This window comes from Eurytemora carolleeae, unplaced genomic scaffold, assembly GCF_000591075.1.
Source record: "Eurytemora carolleeae unplaced genomic scaffold, Eaff_2.0 scaffold361, whole genome shotgun sequence".
NCBI lineage: Eukaryota > Metazoa > Arthropoda > Copepoda > Calanoida > Temoridae > Eurytemora > Eurytemora carolleeae.
Window position 1 is genome coordinate 187,826 of NW_019396347.1, and position 19,275 is coordinate 207,100.

General features: G+C 33.3%; 3 protein-coding genes across 5 annotated transcripts in view; all 3 read right to left on the reverse strand.

The window, feature by feature from the left end:
- Positions 1–61: 61 nt before the first annotated feature.
- Positions 62–2,886, reverse strand: LOC111701441 (transmembrane protein 9B). 2 transcript variants are annotated; one of them, XM_023472725.1, is made up of 4 exons: positions 2,735–2,886; positions 1,693–1,834; positions 1,137–1,298; positions 62–662 (listed from the first exon to the last, which is right to left on the reverse strand). In XM_023472725.1, the coding sequence occupies exons 1-4, from the start codon at positions 2,818–2,820 to the stop codon at positions 366–368; spliced, it is 687 nt and encodes a 228-aa protein (XP_023328493.1). In that variant the 5' UTR covers positions 2,821–2,886; the 3' UTR covers positions 62–365. The 2 variants fall into 2 exon arrangements, with proteins under 2 accessions (XP_023328493.1, XP_023328492.1); XM_023472724.1 differs by having other exon boundaries at positions 62–677.
- On the reverse strand, positions 2,870–12,899 carry LOC111701437 (threonylcarbamoyladenosine tRNA methylthiotransferase; the record flags this gene model as incomplete). Its single annotated transcript, XM_023472720.1, is given in 18 exon segments — positions 2,870–3,109; positions 3,344–3,403; positions 3,876–3,920; positions 4,115–4,181; positions 4,723–4,805; positions 5,671–5,713; positions 6,003–6,067; positions 6,484–6,585; positions 6,804–6,857; positions 7,942–8,039; positions 8,348–8,424; positions 9,262–9,333; positions 9,536–9,620; positions 10,789–10,909; positions 11,255–11,347; positions 11,628–11,780; positions 12,170–12,294; positions 12,670–12,899. Coding segments are annotated over 18 exon segments (1,704 nt in total). The 3' UTR covers positions 2,870–2,923.
- Positions 12,900–15,894: 2,995 nt separating this feature from the next.
- LOC111701442 (ubiquitin-conjugating enzyme E2 C) overlaps positions 15,895–19,275 on the reverse strand; it is a 5,691-nt gene continuing 2,310 nt past the window's right edge. Inside the window, exons 4-8 of one of the 2 annotated variants that reach the window (XM_023472726.1) lie at positions 19,043–19,094; positions 17,967–18,085; positions 17,154–17,249; positions 16,387–16,703; positions 15,895–16,132 (exon numbers count right to left, since the gene is read on the reverse strand). In XM_023472726.1, the coding sequence (XP_023328494.1) occupies positions 16,647–16,703; positions 17,154–17,249; positions 17,967–18,085; positions 19,043–19,094 (324 nt within the window). In that variant the 3' untranslated portion in view covers positions 15,895–16,132; positions 16,387–16,646. Of the gene's footprint in view, positions 16,133–16,386; positions 16,704–17,153; positions 17,250–17,297; positions 17,376–17,966; positions 18,086–19,042; positions 19,095–19,275 lie in introns of those variants that run through there. The other variant, XM_023472728.1, reaches the window with a different exon arrangement.

Consider the following 19,275-nt stretch of genomic DNA (forward strand, 5'->3'; position numbering starts at 1 on the left):
GAGACTCAACCTTAATACTCTAATCATAATCATAAATATATATATATATAGTTGCCTTTTCAATGAATTGAATATATAGTTGCCTTTTCAATGAAGTGAAAGTATCGGTTCTTGATGAGGATGAGATTTCTAATTTATTCCATTTAATGCTCTAGCACTTGATTAAAGGAAGGTGAAGTGAGAGAGATAAAAATCACATATAATCCCCCTCAAGTGAACTATTTTAAAACTAACTATAATCACATGCTTTAATTTAATATAATAACAATATATGTAATGTATAAATGGAGAACAATATATAATAAAGTGACTGCTAACGTAATTTTAAGGATTATATTAAAGAGTGGAATTTCCAATTCACAACATTACCTGTTTAACCTATATTTTAGTAAAAATGAGAATTTTTTGGTCATTTTCCTTTTTTGAAAGTGTTGAATGCTGAAAACGTATTTCCAAGGGTGTAACATGGTGTGTCGATCATAAACACTGTATCTCTGTATCTCAAGCTGCCTCTTCCATCGGTCCTGTTCCCGCCCTAGCCTATTCACCACGCCCCCCGGCCCCCTGTATGCCCTCATGGGGGTGCTGTTTCCGACGTTGTCGTTGTCCAGAGACCCCTCATCGTCCTGGGGTTGATAGGGAGCGCTAGGGGATCGAAGAACCTGTAATGGATAAATCTTATCAGGGATTATATTCATATCAACTCGGATTAATGGGTTCCATTTCAAAACAAATGAAAAGGCGAATCTCTGTAATACAACTGGAACTTTTTTATCTAAAATGTTGGGAAGGGTTTCTAAAAGCATTATCAAAATCGCGAAATACGCAAGTATTTTTTATCCTTCTATAGTTTAAAATCAGTTTTTTTATATATATTTAGAACTTAATTTTATTTAATCGGTTAAAAAAGCTGCTTTACAAAGTTTGTTGGCTGGAAACTTCCTGAAATCAGGAAAAAATCCAAATAACGAAACAGGGGTGTATGTTTTTCAGAATTACACCCCCGTAGACCGCGGCAATAATAGAAAACAACTTGTGGAGTTCTACAGACAGACAGCTGGGATTTCTTCACAACAAACGCAAATTACATGTAAATCGATAATGGCACAAATTGCTTTAAATGATATATTTTCTACCTGTATAGGTTTCCCCTTGAGTATAGGTTCTACGAAAACAAGGTAAAGAAGGTAAACAGATAGCGAAACCAAGATCCATAGGATAATAATAACAACTATCTTTATAGTTGTAGTTGATCTTTGTTCATGAGAGCATCTACATCTTGGACACAGTTTCTCCACCTAGAATTAAAGTTATAAAAAACGAAGTTTAGATATTGATTTGGGCTCCATAATTCAGATTGGAGGCTCAATTGCTTCAGCCCGGTTCAAGAATCAAGATTTTTTCCTTTTTACGAACTTACGAAGAACGGGAATACTACTATTTTAATCCACAATTTTAGGTACTATCAATCATGCATGAAACAAATATTTAAAGTTCCTTAACTCTTTTTTTATACTTCAAAATTTTATAATTATTACAATAATTAGGCCATTAACCCAAAAATACATAAATTTTTAAAATTGATACAAATACAACTTATGTCTAAATTTTTAAGTTGAAAATACTAAGAAAAGTAGAAAACTAAATAAATTGCTGTTGCTGTTGTTGTTGTAAAAGGTCTTTTAGTCATACCTGTTCCTGAGATAAATTAAGTACGGGCTGTACAACATGTTCACAATCACAGTCTACAGCACGTACAGAACTATTTATGTACAGCTTTCTCTCTGGGAAATCAGTCTCAATATCTGCATCCACCCAGTACACTTCAGGGCATCTTGACAAGAAACAAGAAATCAATCAATCAATCAACTTAACAATGAACCAACCACCCATCCAACCGACCAACCTACTGATAAATCACCACAACAAGGCGAGTTTGTAAAACGCTTAAGTTCAGTGAAACCATCAGTTATTTTTGCATAAAATGCTCCTAATGGATAAATCAATTGATCTAAGATCTTCCTTACCCCTACATACAATCTTCATCATTTTTTCAAACAATCACATCAGAATAAACTAAGTATAATTCTATTGATCAATTAATATATGAACAACACAACGCCTACTTTAAACTCTATTAAAACAACTAATGAAATAAGTATGTCAGTAACAGATGTTTTCTTGAAAACATCTGACAAAATTAAAAGATAGGTAGGCAGTGCTTAGGATCCGGATCCGTTGGCTCCGCAAGATTTTGCTTCCTGGATCCGGATCCGCAACAATATGCGGATCCACGGATCCGAATCCAAAGGGTAAAAAATCAACCAAAAACTGCAAAAAAAAAATTTTCTCCTAAAATCCATATCTGAACTTTTGAAAAAAGGGAGATTATGAAAATTAAATGAATCCTAAGCACTGCAGGAAGGGATGATCAAACATCTAAAAATATCATAAAAAATTTTACCGTTTGAAAACATTGAACAGCCCCCCCCCCCCCATCCTACCCCAATGTAGTTGGGACGGGAACTGTAGATGCAATTCCAAGTTATTTCTAAGGGAGGGGGGGCTTTCTTAACTACGCCTCTTCAATTTATCCCTTTCATTGGCCTAAGTAAATCTTTAACAAATCTGGAATATTAAAATTCGACTAATCACAGACCATTGACAAAGCAATGTTTCGTTGTTAAGATGTAACTTCATTAATGTTTCAAATAAAATTCAGAAAAAAATTTACTTGCAGCTGCATCGTTCATCGTTAGTTTCTCCTCCCGTTGGATGCAAAACCAGGATCAAAGATATAATTATTACGAAATAATTCATATTTGTTCAGCCTATTTTTTTTATTCTGACTAAATCGGCGTTGAACGCATTTTTCTGAAAATTAAAGAAAATCAAACAAAATTCAAAACCAAACTTTCAGTTTTCAAAATAATGGAAATCCAAAATGTTGAATAAATCGCAAAACCAATGCGATGAGAAGGAAAATGATACAGGTGTGTAGGAAGGATTGTGAAGAAGGCTGGTCAAATCTAGAGTTGAGCTGGGGGTCAACCTGGACACCGGACACCTGACCCTTTAACAGAGGAGCTGAGGGAGCTGGTCTGACCACCTGGCACAGATCTTGTCAATATTAGAATAAAGAAAAAATTTTACGTGATAACATTTGCGTTTTCTTGGCAAACAAAAAAATTTATAACATAACAAATTCATTTTACCTAGACTAAATGCTTAGTATTATATAATTATTATTGCAAACGCTTGTCTTTAACGACAATTCTTTAATTCGAAAGGAGAAAAGGATCCAATGAATGGAATTGTGGAATCAAAATAAGACAAGTTTTTCCTCGGTGTCTTCCACAAGTTCTCCGGTCATAGAAAACTTACAGGTGTCAACTATTCGAACCTAAAAACAGAGGAGTGCATAGATTTTGTTGAAAATAACCCCATCTAGAATTTTAAGATCTTTTAAGCTTTTTTTTACTGCTGATGAAGGGGGAAATAAATGAATTTTTGGAAAAAAGGATATAAAAAGAAGGGGGGGATTAATTTTTTAAAGTACACAGATACAACTTGCAAGAAAAGTAACAATTATTTGTCCGAGCATTAGCAATTAAAAAACACAAAGTTAATTTTAGAAGGATTTTATTTCATCTTTTGTAGTTATTACTATAAGCTATAATATTAACAAAAATAAAAAATTTCACTTTTTTTGGAAGTTTTTTGTTTTGTTTTAACCTTTTTTAGACATTGGGCACTTTTTCTCAACAACTTATTAGTTTAATCAAAACGCTTGAATTAAGTGCTTTAAATCCTCTTTTATAATTTTCAACATAATTGAGGAAAGGAATTTAAAAAAAAAACTTCTTAAATCTTACCTTAAACATTTTGCCCATAAGTTCTGGTAGTTTAGGAACTAAAACCTTTATAAAAACAATTTTTTAGCAAATAATTTTCTCACATCTCATTTAGAAATCAAAATAGGAAAATATTTTAAATAAGTTTTCTTTTATGTAGACCTGACGACCTAGGGGTAATAACAAAAGTAAAACGTAAGATTGTATGTTAAATAAAACCATTTAAATAAACAAAAGATCTATTTTTAAAAGTTGTTTTCCTGCTCATAGAATTCATTATGTCCGACATAATAGTTTCCATCATGGCTAGTTTCAGTCACCAGTACACTATAATATGCATTCATTCATTCATTCATTCAATCATCCTTTCATCCTTTAATTCGTTCATTTTTTCCTCTTTTCATTTTTTCATTTTTTCATTCATTCATTCATTCATTCATTCATCCTTTCATTCATTCATTCATTCATTCATTCATTCATTCATTCATCCTTTCATTCATCCTTTCATCCTTTCATTCATTCATTCATTCATTCATTCATTCATTCATTCATCCTTTCATTCATTCATTCATTCATTCATTCATTCAACCAATCAATCAATAAATCAATCAATCAATCAATCAATCAATCAATCAATCAATCAATCATCTATTCATCCATCCATTCATTCATCCTTTCATCCTTTCTTTCATCCTTTCATTCATCCTTTCATTCATTCATTCATTCATTCATTCATTCATTCATTCATTCATTCATTCATTCAATCATCCTTTTTAATATTGGTTCAGGCATCTTGTCAATCATCAATGAATTCATTTATTAGTTTATTCATTCATCCATCATTAACAAAGCTATAGAAAATTTCTACCTATATATTTGTCCTATTCTATCCTTGTAGAGAGAATACGAATTGAAATATTCACTCAGCTCTTTAGTACGAGCTTTTACATTCTGAAACATTAAAAACAGGTTCATTTCAGTCATTCCAGCCAGCTATGGTAGTTGTAGTCATGAGACTTCATCCCCTCAAAGAAAAAATCAAATAGGGTAAAGATTGCTTCATCCCCTTTAGCCTTAAGGTAAGATAAGTTAAGAAGATAAGTGAAGGATCTGAAACCCCTCCCCATCTTGGAGAGCCCAGACCGCCATCGAGGTTAGCACCTTTGAGCTCCGGCACCCCCTGGATCTCATATAACTATGAGAATATGATATGCTACCAGTTACTAAATCATTTTTTGGACACATTAATTTTTTCTAATTTATTGATTTGTGTAGTTTTACTGGTCAATCATGTGTGAGATGGGATAATTCTGGTATGAAGGAACAAGTCTGATAAACGTACAAGTCTGGCACGAAAGGACGCGTCAGGTATAGAGGGCCAAGATTGGTATGAAGGGCCAAGATCATAATGAAGGGTCAAGATTTGTATGAAGGGACAAGTCTGGTATGAAGAAAAAAGTCTGGTATGAAGGGACAAGTCTGGTATGAAGAGATAAGTATGATACGAAGAGGCAAGTCTTGTATGAAGGGAAAGGTTTGATACAAAGGGGCAAGTCTGGTATAAAGGAACAAGTTTGGTATGAAAGGACAACTATAGTATAAAGGGATAAGTCTGGTGTGAAGGGATAGGTCTGGTATGAACGAATAAGCCTGGTATAAAAGTATAAAGCTGGTATGAAGGAATAAGTCGGGTATGAAGTAAAAGGTATGATACGAAGGAACATGTCTTTTATGAAGGGATAGGTCTGATACGAAGGGGCAAGTCTGGTATGAAGGAGTAAATCTGGTATATGAAGATTTAAGTTTGATAAAATACCTGTGTTGGAATTCTTTTCATTTTAGCTGCCGGAGTTCCAGGTCTAAGATAATTAAACGTTTTACTTCCTCTAATATAGAGCCCTCCATTTATTAAAGATCAAATAATATCAAATAATATCAAAATAATTCAGACTTTTGGTTTGGTTCAATTCCTTAAAAAATATTGACTTTTAGAGACTAGTAAATTAAAAAAAGATTACAATAAAATTTACATTTTACATAAAAAGCGACAAAGTAAGTGAGACAAGTATATATTTATTATTTATCTCTTCAATGCAGGATATAAAACCCCGTGAAGCAATGTTAAATATCATATAAAATATATAATACCTTGGGAAAAATTGATTAATGAAAAGACTAGGGAATCGATACTTCTTCACTAAATCCATAGTTTCCTAAATAATAAAAAAATAAATAAAATGGAATATTCTCATTCTTATCTAACAAAATATTTAGGATATTTTTCAAAATCGATTTCGTAAAAACAGTTAAGAACTTAGTAATTTTCTTAAAAATTATATTTAAAAAAATAGCTTGGGAACTCAGTGTTGCCCAAGTTACTCGAGCCGTTTACCCTCGCTTGGTCTTAAATTACGATTTTAGCTATTTTTTCCTAAAAAGTCGACCCACTCAACTTAGAATCTCAAAACCAAATTTAGAACATTCCCGTGGTTCTTCCAAGTTTCCAAACAAAATTTGAGGCAAATCAGTCCAAGGGTTTATGATTTATAATCGGACATGCAAACTAACAGGATCGTAACAATAGTTGAAAATTCAGATTAAAAAACTTCCGTAAAAAAATGGGACATACCTGAAAATCTTCAAAAGTTTCTGTGGGAAATCCGCAAATTATATCAGTTATTATTGTTATACCAGGAACTCGGGCTTTAAGGTAGTCCACCACTTCACTAAACTAAATCATTTTTTTTTTATTGAAATATATAAATTTCAGAGACGAAAAATAGGTTAAAAGTTTTTATGAAGCTTGAAAAATAAACATTAAGTCAATTTCGAAGAAGCAAAAAGTTATCTAATCTACTTATTCAAATTTATTTTCAACTTGACACGTATTAAAATTAGAGAACAAAATTCACTATTGATTTAAAATATTGTTAAATAAATTATAGAAACCTGTGCAACGGTGTACTCTCGTTTCATATCTAATAGAACAGCATCGGACCCTGCCTGTACAGTGTACAATAGAAAATGTAAACATAAAAAGTGCACTATAGATGGCAGTGCTTAGGATCTATTTAATTTTGATGCGGATCCGGATCCAAGTCATTTTTTTTAAGATTTACTGAATATCTTTAACAAATAATTTTCAAATTTTTAGTTTTATTTTTTTTCGCTTACTTTAATCCTAAAACTTGATGAACCATTCAGAAATGAGGAAATTCTTATAATCTCTCTTTTTTCAAAAATTTAGATTTGGGTTTTAGAAGTAAAAAACATACTTTTTTTTTGCAGTTTTTGGTTGATATTTTACCCCTTGGATCCGTATATTTTTCCGGATCCGGATCCAGGAAGCCAAAATCTTCCGGATCCAACGGATCCGGATCCTAAGCACTGATAGATGGGAGGTAGTGTTAAACATTGTTTGCAATCCGTTTTCAAAACGTACAAGTTTTTTTGGATTTAAAGTGGTTCTACCAAAACCTGCAAAGTCGGGCATATCTCTTAATTCAATTATCTTGATAAGTAGTATACAAAATACAATACAAAGTAGATTAGCAAATCAGTAGAAATAAATATTTCTTGATAGATATAATAATAAACAGACAGATTAGAAAACTAGATTTAAATAAGAAACCCGATAGATGAGTGGACCGACAGATTAGTATACAAATAGATTACAAAGTAGACGATTATAGTCAGATAACTAGTCAGATAGATAAGGAGATGGATACATTTGCTTACAAACATATTAAAATACTACAAGATAAAAGACAGACAAAATAGTAGACATATAGATTAGCAGACAAACAGATAGATTAGTAGACAGTATGATAGATTTCTAGACAGACAGTTATATTAGCAGACAAACAGATAGATTCGTAGACAATATGATAGATTTCTAGACAGACAGCTATATTAGCAGACAAACAGATAGATTAGTAGACAATATGATAGATTTCTAGACAGACAGCTATATTAGCAGACAAACAGATAGATTAGTAGACAAATTGATAGATTAGTAGACAATATGATAGATTTGTAGACAAACAGATAGATTAGTAGACAAACAATTTGATGAAAAGACACTCACTTGAACTGGAACATGAAGAAAAGAATAAACCCTGTCATGGTTCAAAATTTTTGCCATTTCTTCCAGATGATCCAAAATATACGGCGGATTTGTCATACCTAGAATATTGAGCAATTAGATTTATAAATAAATAAATAAAGCGGTCAACCATCATCCCGTGGTTTAAGCTCTCATCTAACCGCACCACCTTAATGGTGGGCAGGGCGTCACTGGCACATGTTTCAATGAAACTAAGTGTGAAGGACCGGCCTCCAGATTGACAAAGTTTTATTTTACTTCAAATTGTATAAAAAATATGAAAATATTTGCTTTTGAAGGACTTGTGATCCACAACATTTCTTAACGCTAGGTCCGAAGTTGATCGAAAATAAGACAATTATTATTTAGATGAACGATTAAGTTTTACCTAGTCTAAGCCTGCAACCCTCTGGAATGACATCAACAAGTTGCCAAAGAAGTTCCGGAAGTGAGGTTCCAATATCCCTGACAAATTAAATTCAAGTAAATTTCATAAGCAAAGCCGAGGAACATATGTATGTGTATGTAATGTGTACATTTGTAGGAGGCTGATTTTATGCATGCAAACTCAGAATTATGTAAATTACATGTATTTTTTGGGTTTGAAGGAATTTGAGCAAAAGTGCGCGCGCGCGCTTTTTGTGAAAAAATGAAATGAATTCCTCATGCCAAATTACCTGTTAATCGACATACAAAATGTAAAAAATGTACTAAGATGACCCATAACGTAATGGTTGGCTACTAGCTCGCCGGTCAGAATGCTCCAATGTCTATTTTGACCTCAGAAATCAAGTCCTTGTTCCCAATTTTGCTATAGTATGATTTATCTCATGCAACTGTTATTCTAACTTAGGCCAAACATAGCACATAAGTATTTTTTATTGCGCGCGAGCGCGGACAATTAAGCCTTTTGAGGTGATTTTTTTTAGCGCATATTTGTTTCAAGAGTGTCAGGAATAATGTTCAAGTGCAATTAATGAAGTTAGATTTACTGTCAAAAAAGTTGAATTTTTCACAAAAAGCGCGCGCGCGCACTTTTGCTCAGATTCCTTCAAAACCAAAAAAATGCATGTAATATACATAATTCCGAGTTTGCATGCAAAAAATCAGCCTCCTAGGACAATTCTAAGTTATGTTTAAACACTGTTTAAATTTTCCAGAGAGTAATACGTTTCGTGCCCCCCCCCCCTTTCAAGAAAATATACAACATTGAAAAATCGCCACTTATCATAAATAAAGAAAAAAACTTAATGTTTGAGGGAAAGTTCAAAAATCTTTTAAAATATTGTTGAGAAGTTTGACCTGCCGTAAGCTCCTGTATCCTCCGAGGTTAACCAAATCTCACAAACTCCTTCTTCAAAACTCTGAACAGCTCTGAAAATATATCAGTTCGTTAAGTTTGAAAAAGACAAAAGAGAATATTAAAAAAAAAGATGAAGTGCATGCAATTAAAACTGTGATAATTGATCAAATTCGTGACAATTAAGATCATTCATCAGTTCCATCTAAACTGTTATCAATTAAATTCATCTAAATTTTTCATTACAATTTTTCATTTGCAGCTTTATTGACTGACCTGGCTACGATTTCCTCTGAAGGATAACTGCCTAGTTCTCCTCGAGCATGTTTAGTTTTACAGTATGTACACTGGTTCAAGCATCCTTTAGACTCAGAAGAATAAGAAAAAGAGAGAAACTTTTTTATTTCAGTTGGGTAGGGATATGCATTAGGGGTGTGAAATCTAGTGAAACTTTTTTAAAATTATTTTACAGAAGCAAAATAGTATTCCACTCGGAATTCTATTTTCTGAAACAATTTTACAGAAGCAAAAAAGTATTCTACCAGGAATATTAAGGCATTTTTATTAATTTTTTTTTTAAATTTAAAAAATCACTAGTATTAGCAAAAATTAAAAATTTGCCAATCTTAATAATATGGGTATTCCATTGAACCAGCTTGAAAACTGGAGTTCAAAACAATTTACAGAATTGAAAAATATTGAAAATTCTGGTTAAAAATAGTTTTTTCTTTGAATAAATTTCATTAGAATACTAAAAAAATGTCATTTAAGACCCTACGCAGTCAACTTTCAATATTTTTCGATTCTGTAAATTGATTTGAATTATGAAATTCAATCGGTTCCAATGATACCCAATTCAATAAGTATTTCAACATTTTCATTTTTATTTATACAAGTGACTTTTTAAATATTATGGTCCATTTTAGGGACACATTTTTGATTTTCGTGAAAAATATATTTTATAAACATGTCATAATATTCCTAGTAGAATACTTTTTTGCTTCTGTAAAATTGTTTCAGAAAAATTTAACACCCTTGATATGCAGATTATATGCCGGGACATGCAACAATGGGAATGCCCGATCTACAGCTATAACTTTAAAAGCTGATTGTCTGATTAAGTATGAATTATTTATCAATGGGTATAACTTAAACTTATTATTTTAATTGTGGTTTCTCTACAAAAAAAAAGACTTCCGCATTTCTACTGCAGAATAATATTTTAGGAATTATCAGAATTAAACACTCTTAAACCTAAAAAACGACAATATCGTCCACGTCCACTATTTATAAAAATAAAGGTTTCAAGGGTAATGGTGTAGATCGGGCATTGTCATCTATGCATTGATAATCACTTTAAATTACGCGTACAGTCCTTTTCCCTACTAAAAGACAAAATCAAACTTTTGGGTTGAAGTGACATTTTTTCAGTTAAATTTTCTAAAATCAGAAGTATATCAAAGTAATTCCAATCTTTTACGCTTTTCAATCGGAATTTCCTTTTTATAAATCGTTCCTATCCTGTGTCCCTGTATTAATGGCAATTATCTCAACTAAAGGATTTCTCCGTATCTTCGGAAGATCAAGCTTGGCTCCTCCCATCTTCTTTCCACCAGATCTTTTAGTTCCAAACATACGAACTGAGTTTCCCTAGAAAGGGGGGGGGGAAAGATTTCATCTTGTTTTAATTTGTTATTCTTCACTTGGTTCAGGGGTTTGCTATGAGTAATGATTAAAGAGATAAGAATGAAAACCTGTAAATCAGCTAGCAAGCCCCCCCCCCTGAATTTGATACTTTTTACTGAAAAAGGAAGTAAAAAAGGAATACTTGTAAGTTGAGGTTAATTTTTTATTCATTTTGTTCCTCCAAATCTTCGGCATTAGCCCCCTATCCCAATGGCCGGGGTATATTGTTCACAATTATACCACTTACAAATTCTAATATTATTTTGTTAGACATTTCCCGGATTTCTTTCTCACAAGCTTGAGTATTACCTTTAATGCTTCCTCCACGACCTCTACTACTCTATCTATCTGCTGAACACCGATCATTGATAATCCTTCCAGATATTCAGAGTTTTGTTTTCCCTGAAAATAAGATTTTACGGATTTTATCTTTTTTACTAGCCTGGGAATACAGATTTAGTCTTTTTCTAATGCATTTTTTAACATGTGCGTTTCAAGGCCTTTTTTGAGTCTATTTTTCTCATTTATTAAGAGCCTTTCAAAACAAATTTATTTGTTTTTTGACGTAATCATTTTGAGTGGGATTTGGTCTTTTTCCGACGCAGTTTTACTAACCAGTTATTGTACATAGAATGGAACATTTCAATAGTTAGACCGAAGAGAAAAATTAAGAAAATCGGACCTGGGGAACACAGCCAGCCACGACGACCTTCTTGTTAGCCCCGAGCCCCTTGTTGACCTCGTTCTTGAAGTGCTCCTCGGCAGGATTCTTCACAGTGCAGGAATTCAGGAGCCAGACTTGAGCGCTTTCTTTGTCCTCAGTTATAGTGTAACCCTGGAGTAAAAAAATAAATTCATCAAAAATCAGCAGAACAAAGAAATTGAATTTTCCATTTTTAATTTCGTTAAACAAAATTCTTAAATAAACTGAAATAATTAGCTGAAGTATTAAGAAACTCAAAAATATTTTTAAAAATATATATAATTTGGATCATTAAACTTATTTTGTGCGGTTAGTTAAGGGTTAGATTATTCAAACCTACGTTTGGGTTTAAAAGCATGAGTACAGAATAGGCACATATATATATATTGAGATCAAATTACGTTTAGATAAAAAAGGTTTTGCAGAAAGCTCTTCACGACCATGGAGATATTCAGATATTGGAATATTATTTATTGAAACAAGACTAAATCTATTAAATATCAAGAATTCTATATTACTACCTGGGCTGCAAGTTGACCGGCCATATACTCGCTGTCTGAACTGTTGTGTGCGCACCCCCAAGTGTTGACAAATACTCGCGCTGTACCGGGCACAATATTTTCAACGCGCGTTTCAGGCACAGACTCTAAATACGAAGAAAAGTCACTTATTGTGATTTAGTAAATAATGACAATTTTTCTTTCCATTGACTACAATAAGAAAACAATGGAATTCGTCGACAAATGTTTGTTAATTATATGATGTCGGTAAGGATTTTGTATTTCACGATATCTTCAAAAACATTTCTAAACATTTATCCGTTTATACAATTTTAATTTAAATATCTTCAGCGACGTTTATTGTAATTGAAAAAAAAGAAGAAATTCCATGTTTTTCTAAAACCTTATCACCTTAATGTGATTTTTTTCGAGTATTGTTTTTTTATAGGTATAATAAAAGTTTGAAGAAGCAGAATATTTTACTGGTTTTCACTGTATAGGATAAATAAATGTTATGTTACCTTCAATAGTGTCAGATGGAGATAAATCAAATTCTGATTTTTTTGTTTTCCTTTTTCGTACTTTTGGAACCACGTCATGTTTATTAATATATCGGTCCCTGGGAGAAACATCTTCTAATCCGATTAAATCTTCTATATCATCAACGCCAAGAACATCACAACTGCTTTCAGGCATTTTGTATCAATCTGCAATACAAATTATGTCTTATATATTGTCAACGCATTTGCAACTAGCAGTGGCTTCCAATGAAAAAATGACAAGACAGGGTTCGAGCTGGAAAGCATTACCAAGTAAGTATTTTATAAACTAGAAATTCAAGGCGCTTCGCGCCCTCCTTTCTAGGCTTTTAGGGCGCTTCGCGCCCATCTTCTATTTAAATTGTGAACATGTTCTTTTTTTTTTACATTTCGCGGATTTTCAAAAATCTAATTTTTTTTACAAAATTAAAAACCTCTAAAACACAAATTTTTAAAATTTCAATCATTCATAAACCTTCCCTGGGGTCCCTAGATGTCCCACAAAAAATTTGGGCCCGATCGGTTCAGCCGTTTTGACGTTTATTGGATACAAACAGACAAACAAACAAACAGACAAGCCAAATTTATATATAGATTACTAGCCATAGAGGGCGTTTCGCGCCCATTTTCTAAGTTAATTGTGAACATGTTCTCTTTGTGTACATCGTAAAACAAAACAAAAATAATTCGCGGATTTTCACAAAAAATTTCGCGGATTTTCAAAACTTTCAAAAATTTAATGACGATCGAATTTTGATGGAGACAAATATTTAAAATTTCAATCATTCATAAACCTTCCCTGGGGTCCCTAGATGTCCCACAAAAAATTTTGGCCCGATCGGTTCAGCCGTTTTGACGTTTATTGGATACAAACAGACAGACAGAAAGACAAACAAACAGACAGACAGACTTGAAGCCAAATTTATATATAGAAGTTAGGATAGCTTGATCTAGCCGGGTCCGTCCTAGAATCCAATTTTTGGTCCCCCCTCTCCTATCAATTTTGTACATGACCAATTATTATTCAGCAAAATTATTTTGTTTTATTTTAGAGTTAGGTTAGCTTAAGACAATTTCTGGGCCGAGCGCTGCGGCTAGGAAAAGCTAGGGGGCCGATCGCCGCGACTAGTAAAGGCTTGGGGGCCGGGCGCTGCGGCCACATGACCAATTATATCCATGTGTTACATGTAAGATCCATGTACAAAATTGATAGGAATGGNGATCCAAAAATCGTGCTCTGAGAAATCACCAGCCTAGACTACATCCTAGGAGCTGTGCTTGACCCAGAAATCTAATCTAACCGATATCCCTCGAGAAATAAATTAAAAACATTCTTTAACCCGAGTATCACGTACCACGGTTCATCTTTTCATAATTAATAATTTCTAAATTACTATAAGGTTTACATATTTACATGGGGACGTTCGTAAAATCTTTTCTAACACATAATAATAATGAGTTAAATTATATTGAATATTATTTTTCAGACTAGGGGGGGGGGTCCAAAAATCGTTCTCTAGGAATATACCCAGTACTCTGCCTCTTGATTGATAAACATTTATTTATATACACCTAATTACTGGAGTCTTAAATCTATAAATGAAGCACTCTGCCTCAAATACAGCTGTGTGTTTGTCAGTTGTCTGTCTATGCGCGCAGTAATTTGATAGGAACAGATACGCGGTATTTTATTTAATTGTCGTCTTTTTTGAAAATTACTTGTGAGGACGGTCTCCGATGCAAATATTGCCCATGTCGATTGTCGATGGTGTATTTTTGGACCTACGCCCATCCGACCTACAAGCACGTGATTTTAACAGCTGTTGTTGGTCCGATGCACTGTAGGTCGGATGGGCACGTTAAAAACCGCATATTGGTGTATCCGACCTACTTTAAACTGTCGCTTGGATACATTAGTAGGTCTGATGGGCATTTTTCGTAGGTCAGATGGGCACTTTTCGTAGGTCGGATGGGCATTTTTCGTAGGTCGGATGGGCGCTCGGCCTCCTAGCCCGTCCCAGCCGCAGCGCTTTGCCCAGAAATGAGCTTAACCTAACCTAACCTTAAATATACACTAATTTTATTAAAAATTGTTAAAATTAAGGTCTTTCATGGCTGCAGCACTCGGCCCCCCTACAAAAAGTGCCCATCTAATACGAAATATATGCCCATCCGACCTACGAAATATGCCCATCCGACCTACGAAAAATGCCCATCCGACCTACGAAAAGTGCCTATCCGATACGAAAAATGCCTATCCGACCTACGAAAAATGCCCATCCGACCTACAGGGGGGGGGGCAAAAAATCGTATATTAGGAAATTACCGCTGGTTATGTACAAAATTGATACATATGCCCATCCGACCTACAGCTGTCATAGGTCAGATGTTGCAGTAGGTCGGATGGGCAGTATAGCGGAAGGGCAGTAGAGCGGATTAACATTACCTGACGACCAATATAGGAGACGTCAAGTTGTCGACCAATGTAGTTTATGGAAGGAACGGCCTCAGACGTTACCGAAAATACTCAATACTCAATTTAAGAAACATGATAGAGCCCGTTCTCTCTATAGAAAGTGATCGAGTAGTTCACGTACATCGTCTATACGCAACATCCCCCTAATTATGACCTGCTGTTATATTGGACCTACGCCAACTATTAATTTTTGTATTATTTGAGGGTTAGGTTTAGTTATGACAATTTCTGGGCCGAGCGCTGCGGGGACAGGTTTGGGGCCGTGCGCTGCGGCCACAAGTCCATCTAGCCGCTGTAAAACCACGTGCTAGTCTGTCGAATGTGTAGTATAGCGGATTATGCGTAGGTCAGAAATGGAGTATAGTGGATTTGAAAGATACATAAGCACTAATAAAAAATATTATTTGAAGTCATATTATCATAAAATTGATTTTAAAGTGAAATGTTTTGAACAGCAGATTTTTCTAACGAAATAAACGGCAAAAGCCTAATATATATAATACAGTAAAAGGAAGGAGAAATTCAAAGCTATTCATGTTCTTTTTTCTTAACTATAAGAAAAAATTCACTGAAACAATTTATTAAACTCAAAATGATACAATTTACCAAGGTTTTTAGTATTGACCCCCCCCCCCNCCCATCATAAACCAATCCATTAAATACTGACTGTGGAATACAAACTTGCGTCAGTCCCCCAGTTTTATGTACATTACGTGACACGACGACACATATCTGATTGATCTTATTTTTACAATTCAGTTAACGATCACATAAAATTGAAGAGACTACAAAAAAATCATATGAAAACTATTCAACTGAGTGAACATTTAAAACCTGATAAAACACGAGAAAATATTTCAAAATATTTAAAAAAAATAGAAATTGAGATTTGATGAATAACACACAATTGTGTCACTCCTGTAAAATAAGGTCGATTTCGTGAAAATTGAAATTGAAATTTTAAAAATACTTTTCAGGTAGAAATGTAATTGTAACATGGAAATATCAACGTAGAAGATGGTCATCTATTGCTATTTCTTGTAAACTAACAACATTTTCCATTGTTTATTTTGTTGCATCTTTAAGTTTGGGTATTTGGCATATTTTTCGTTTACTCGAACAATCCTAATAATTTGGAAAATCCACAAACCATACGGGCTCAGATATTATACAAATATTGACCATATAAAATAATCGTTGTGTGTAATTCCCATGTTAATTACAATTTCCCGTAAACTTGATATATTCTAAACTTGGTAATTAGAGACTAACTGAAATCTTGTTTGATAACCAATAGGGATCAGGTAATATTATCCTAGAGTGGGATTTGAAAAAAGGTGTGTTGAAATGGTGAGGGAAGAGGAGGATTTTACGGGAGGATGATGAGGAGGGAGTAGGTAGGGAGGAGGTGGTGAGAAGGTGAGAAGGAGGTGAAGAGGGAGGAGGTGGTGAGGGTTGAGAATGGTAAGAGGGAATATCTGATTTATTGCTGCTTGCTGTCCTTTTCATACTTTTCTAGAAGATGTTTCTTGTACGCAACCTAAAGCAAAATATATTCATATACCAAAAATACTAATTTCAAAGAAAAGTTCGGACAAATGTAAAACAAAGTTCAAGTATTTCATGGTTACAGTTTAATAACTACTGAACGATGGAAAGAACAAACAATTGTTTTAAAACAATTTTGTCAAATCCCCAAAAATAATTGTTCTGTCCCCAATCTTTTCAAGGAGAGGACATTTATTGAGTTTGTTTTTAATCTTTATGGGCTATGGCAGAACCAAATCTAACCCAGAACCAAAATGGAACCAACATTTACTACATTTACTCTATTGAGGTTTAGACCACATTAAAAATAATTTCTTTTAATCGCTCGTTTTGACAGAAAGTTAGTTTAAAGATATTTGAATGGTATTGCTCGGATTCATTAAAACAACGTGAATAAAAAGTAAGATTTCTTGAATAAGTAAAACATGACTAAATATTCAACCTGATTAGCCCAGAGCTCTGCAGCATGAGTGTTAAGAGGACTTGCGTTGTTAGGTTCTCCTAGTAGGGACTGTATAGACAACAGTATAGTTCTAATCTAAATATATATATTGTTAGGTTCTCCTAGTAGGGACTGTATAGACAACAGTATAGTCCTAATCTAAATATATATATTGTTAGGTTCTCCTAGTAGGGACTGTATAGACAACAGTATAGTCCTAATCTAAATATATATATTGTTAGGTTCTCCTAGTAGGGACTGTATAGACAACGAAGGGACTGTATAGACATCAATATAGTCCTAATCTTAATATATACACTAAACAGGAGAAATAAAAAAAATCTATCAATGCTTCGGACAAAATCTTCAAAATTTTAGACATACAAAAATAAATGTGATGCAATCCAAAATATGTTATGAACGTTGAAAAAAAAATCTGCGAAACATTGTTTTTTTAAAAAAAATATTGGGAAAAATTGTTGTAAAAATGTTAATTCTATAGTTTTCCGACATTTAATAAAAATTTATCGAAAATTGAGTTATAACAAAAAATGTAAGCCAATTCTTTGCATTTTTGAAGTCATAACATTCAATTCTCAGGTTATAGTTTGATAACATTTACTGCAGATTACCACACTAATTCTCATTTTTTGTTGTATTAATTTTAATGAAGTTTAATGAAAATTTGTAAAACACTAGAATAAACTTTCCCCCCACATTTTTTAACAAAAACGAAACAATTTTTTTTCAACAACAATAATTTGATAATATTTGGTACAATAATCATCCCGTTCATTAATTTCTATCAATTACCTCATACAACGCAGACCATTTCTCCTTTAGAATATCCAAACAGATGTTACCGTGGGAATCCACGTTAGGATGGAAGCAGGGTGTAATAAACTTAACTACTGGAGACTGGTAGGGGTATCCTAAATAATTCATGCCAGTCAATCAATCAATCAATCAATCAATCAATCAACCAACCAACCAACCAACCAACCAACTAATCGATCAATTAATCAATGAAGATCAGACCCCAAAAATTGCTTTCAGGGATCAGTGCTACACTCCTTTTATGTAGGATAGGAGTGAACAAATTAAATTGTTTAATGAAATAATGATCACGACGGCGTTCTCAGGGTTCCACAATGTGGACCTTGCAATATCATTGTTAATATTATTATTACTAGCCTTTTAGGGCGCTTCGCGCCCATCTTCTTTTTAAATTGTGAACATGTTCTTTTTTTACATTTGAAACAAAAAAGAAAAAACTTTGCGGATTTTTAAAAAAAAATCGCGGATTTTCAAGAATTTAAATTTTTTTACTAAATGAAAAACCTTTGAAACACATTTTTTTATCATTCATAAACCTTCACTGTGGTCACGTGATGTCCCACAAAAAATTTGGGCCCGATCGGTTCAGCCGTTTTGACGTTTATTGGATACAAACAGACAGACAAGACAAATTTATATATAGATTGTAACAATTGAAAAATGTTATTAACTTAATTGTCTGCCTAGTTTTCAGTAACCAAGGAAGTAATGAGAATCTTTACGGAATTCTATAATTCTGTAGTTTGGAATATCTCTTGAAGGTTTCCATTTGTAAATTGTCAGCTTTGGACCGCAGACTTCCTAGATTTGGCATTTTAATCCGAAAAACCATTAGCTCTGTGTCAATATTTCTCTTTGGGTCAAAGGAACTTTCATGATCGTTTATGGCACTCTGGAGAGTGAAGGTTAATCTGATTTACTTTCAACTTCCTCTCAACATACATATTGAATAAATCCTTATCTTATAACTTGTTAATGAATATTCGAGTACTATTTAGATGCTTGTAAAACCTTATAAAATTCCATAATTAGATTTTTTATATAAAACAAACCTGAGGGGAATTCGAACCTAAGCTTATACTTGAGACCTTCATACACTGAGTCCTGAACATATTAATAAATGAAATAAAATAAATAAATATGTATTCTTCGGTTTCAGAAATAAAATGTAATTCTGAAAAACAGAGCATATATTTTTACTTAACCTTGGATCTAACTTAAATTTTTTTTCTTCTCTTTTCCCAAGCGACAAAAACCCAACTGGTAATTTATTTATCATTCCCCA

Coding starts and splice junctions, on each gene's coding strand:
- LOC111701441 (XM_023472724.1), bottom strand. CDS start 2,820: ATGAATTATTTCGTAATAATTATATCTTTGATCCTGGTTTTGCATCCA. Junction 1,835..2,734: donor GATGAACGATGCAGCTGCAA/GTAAATTTTTTT, acceptor TTTCTTGTCAAG/ATGCCCTGAAGTGTACTGGG. Junction 678..1,136: donor TCAAGGGGAAACCTATACAG/GTAGAAAATATA, acceptor ATCCCTGATAAG/ATTTATCCATTACAGGTTCT.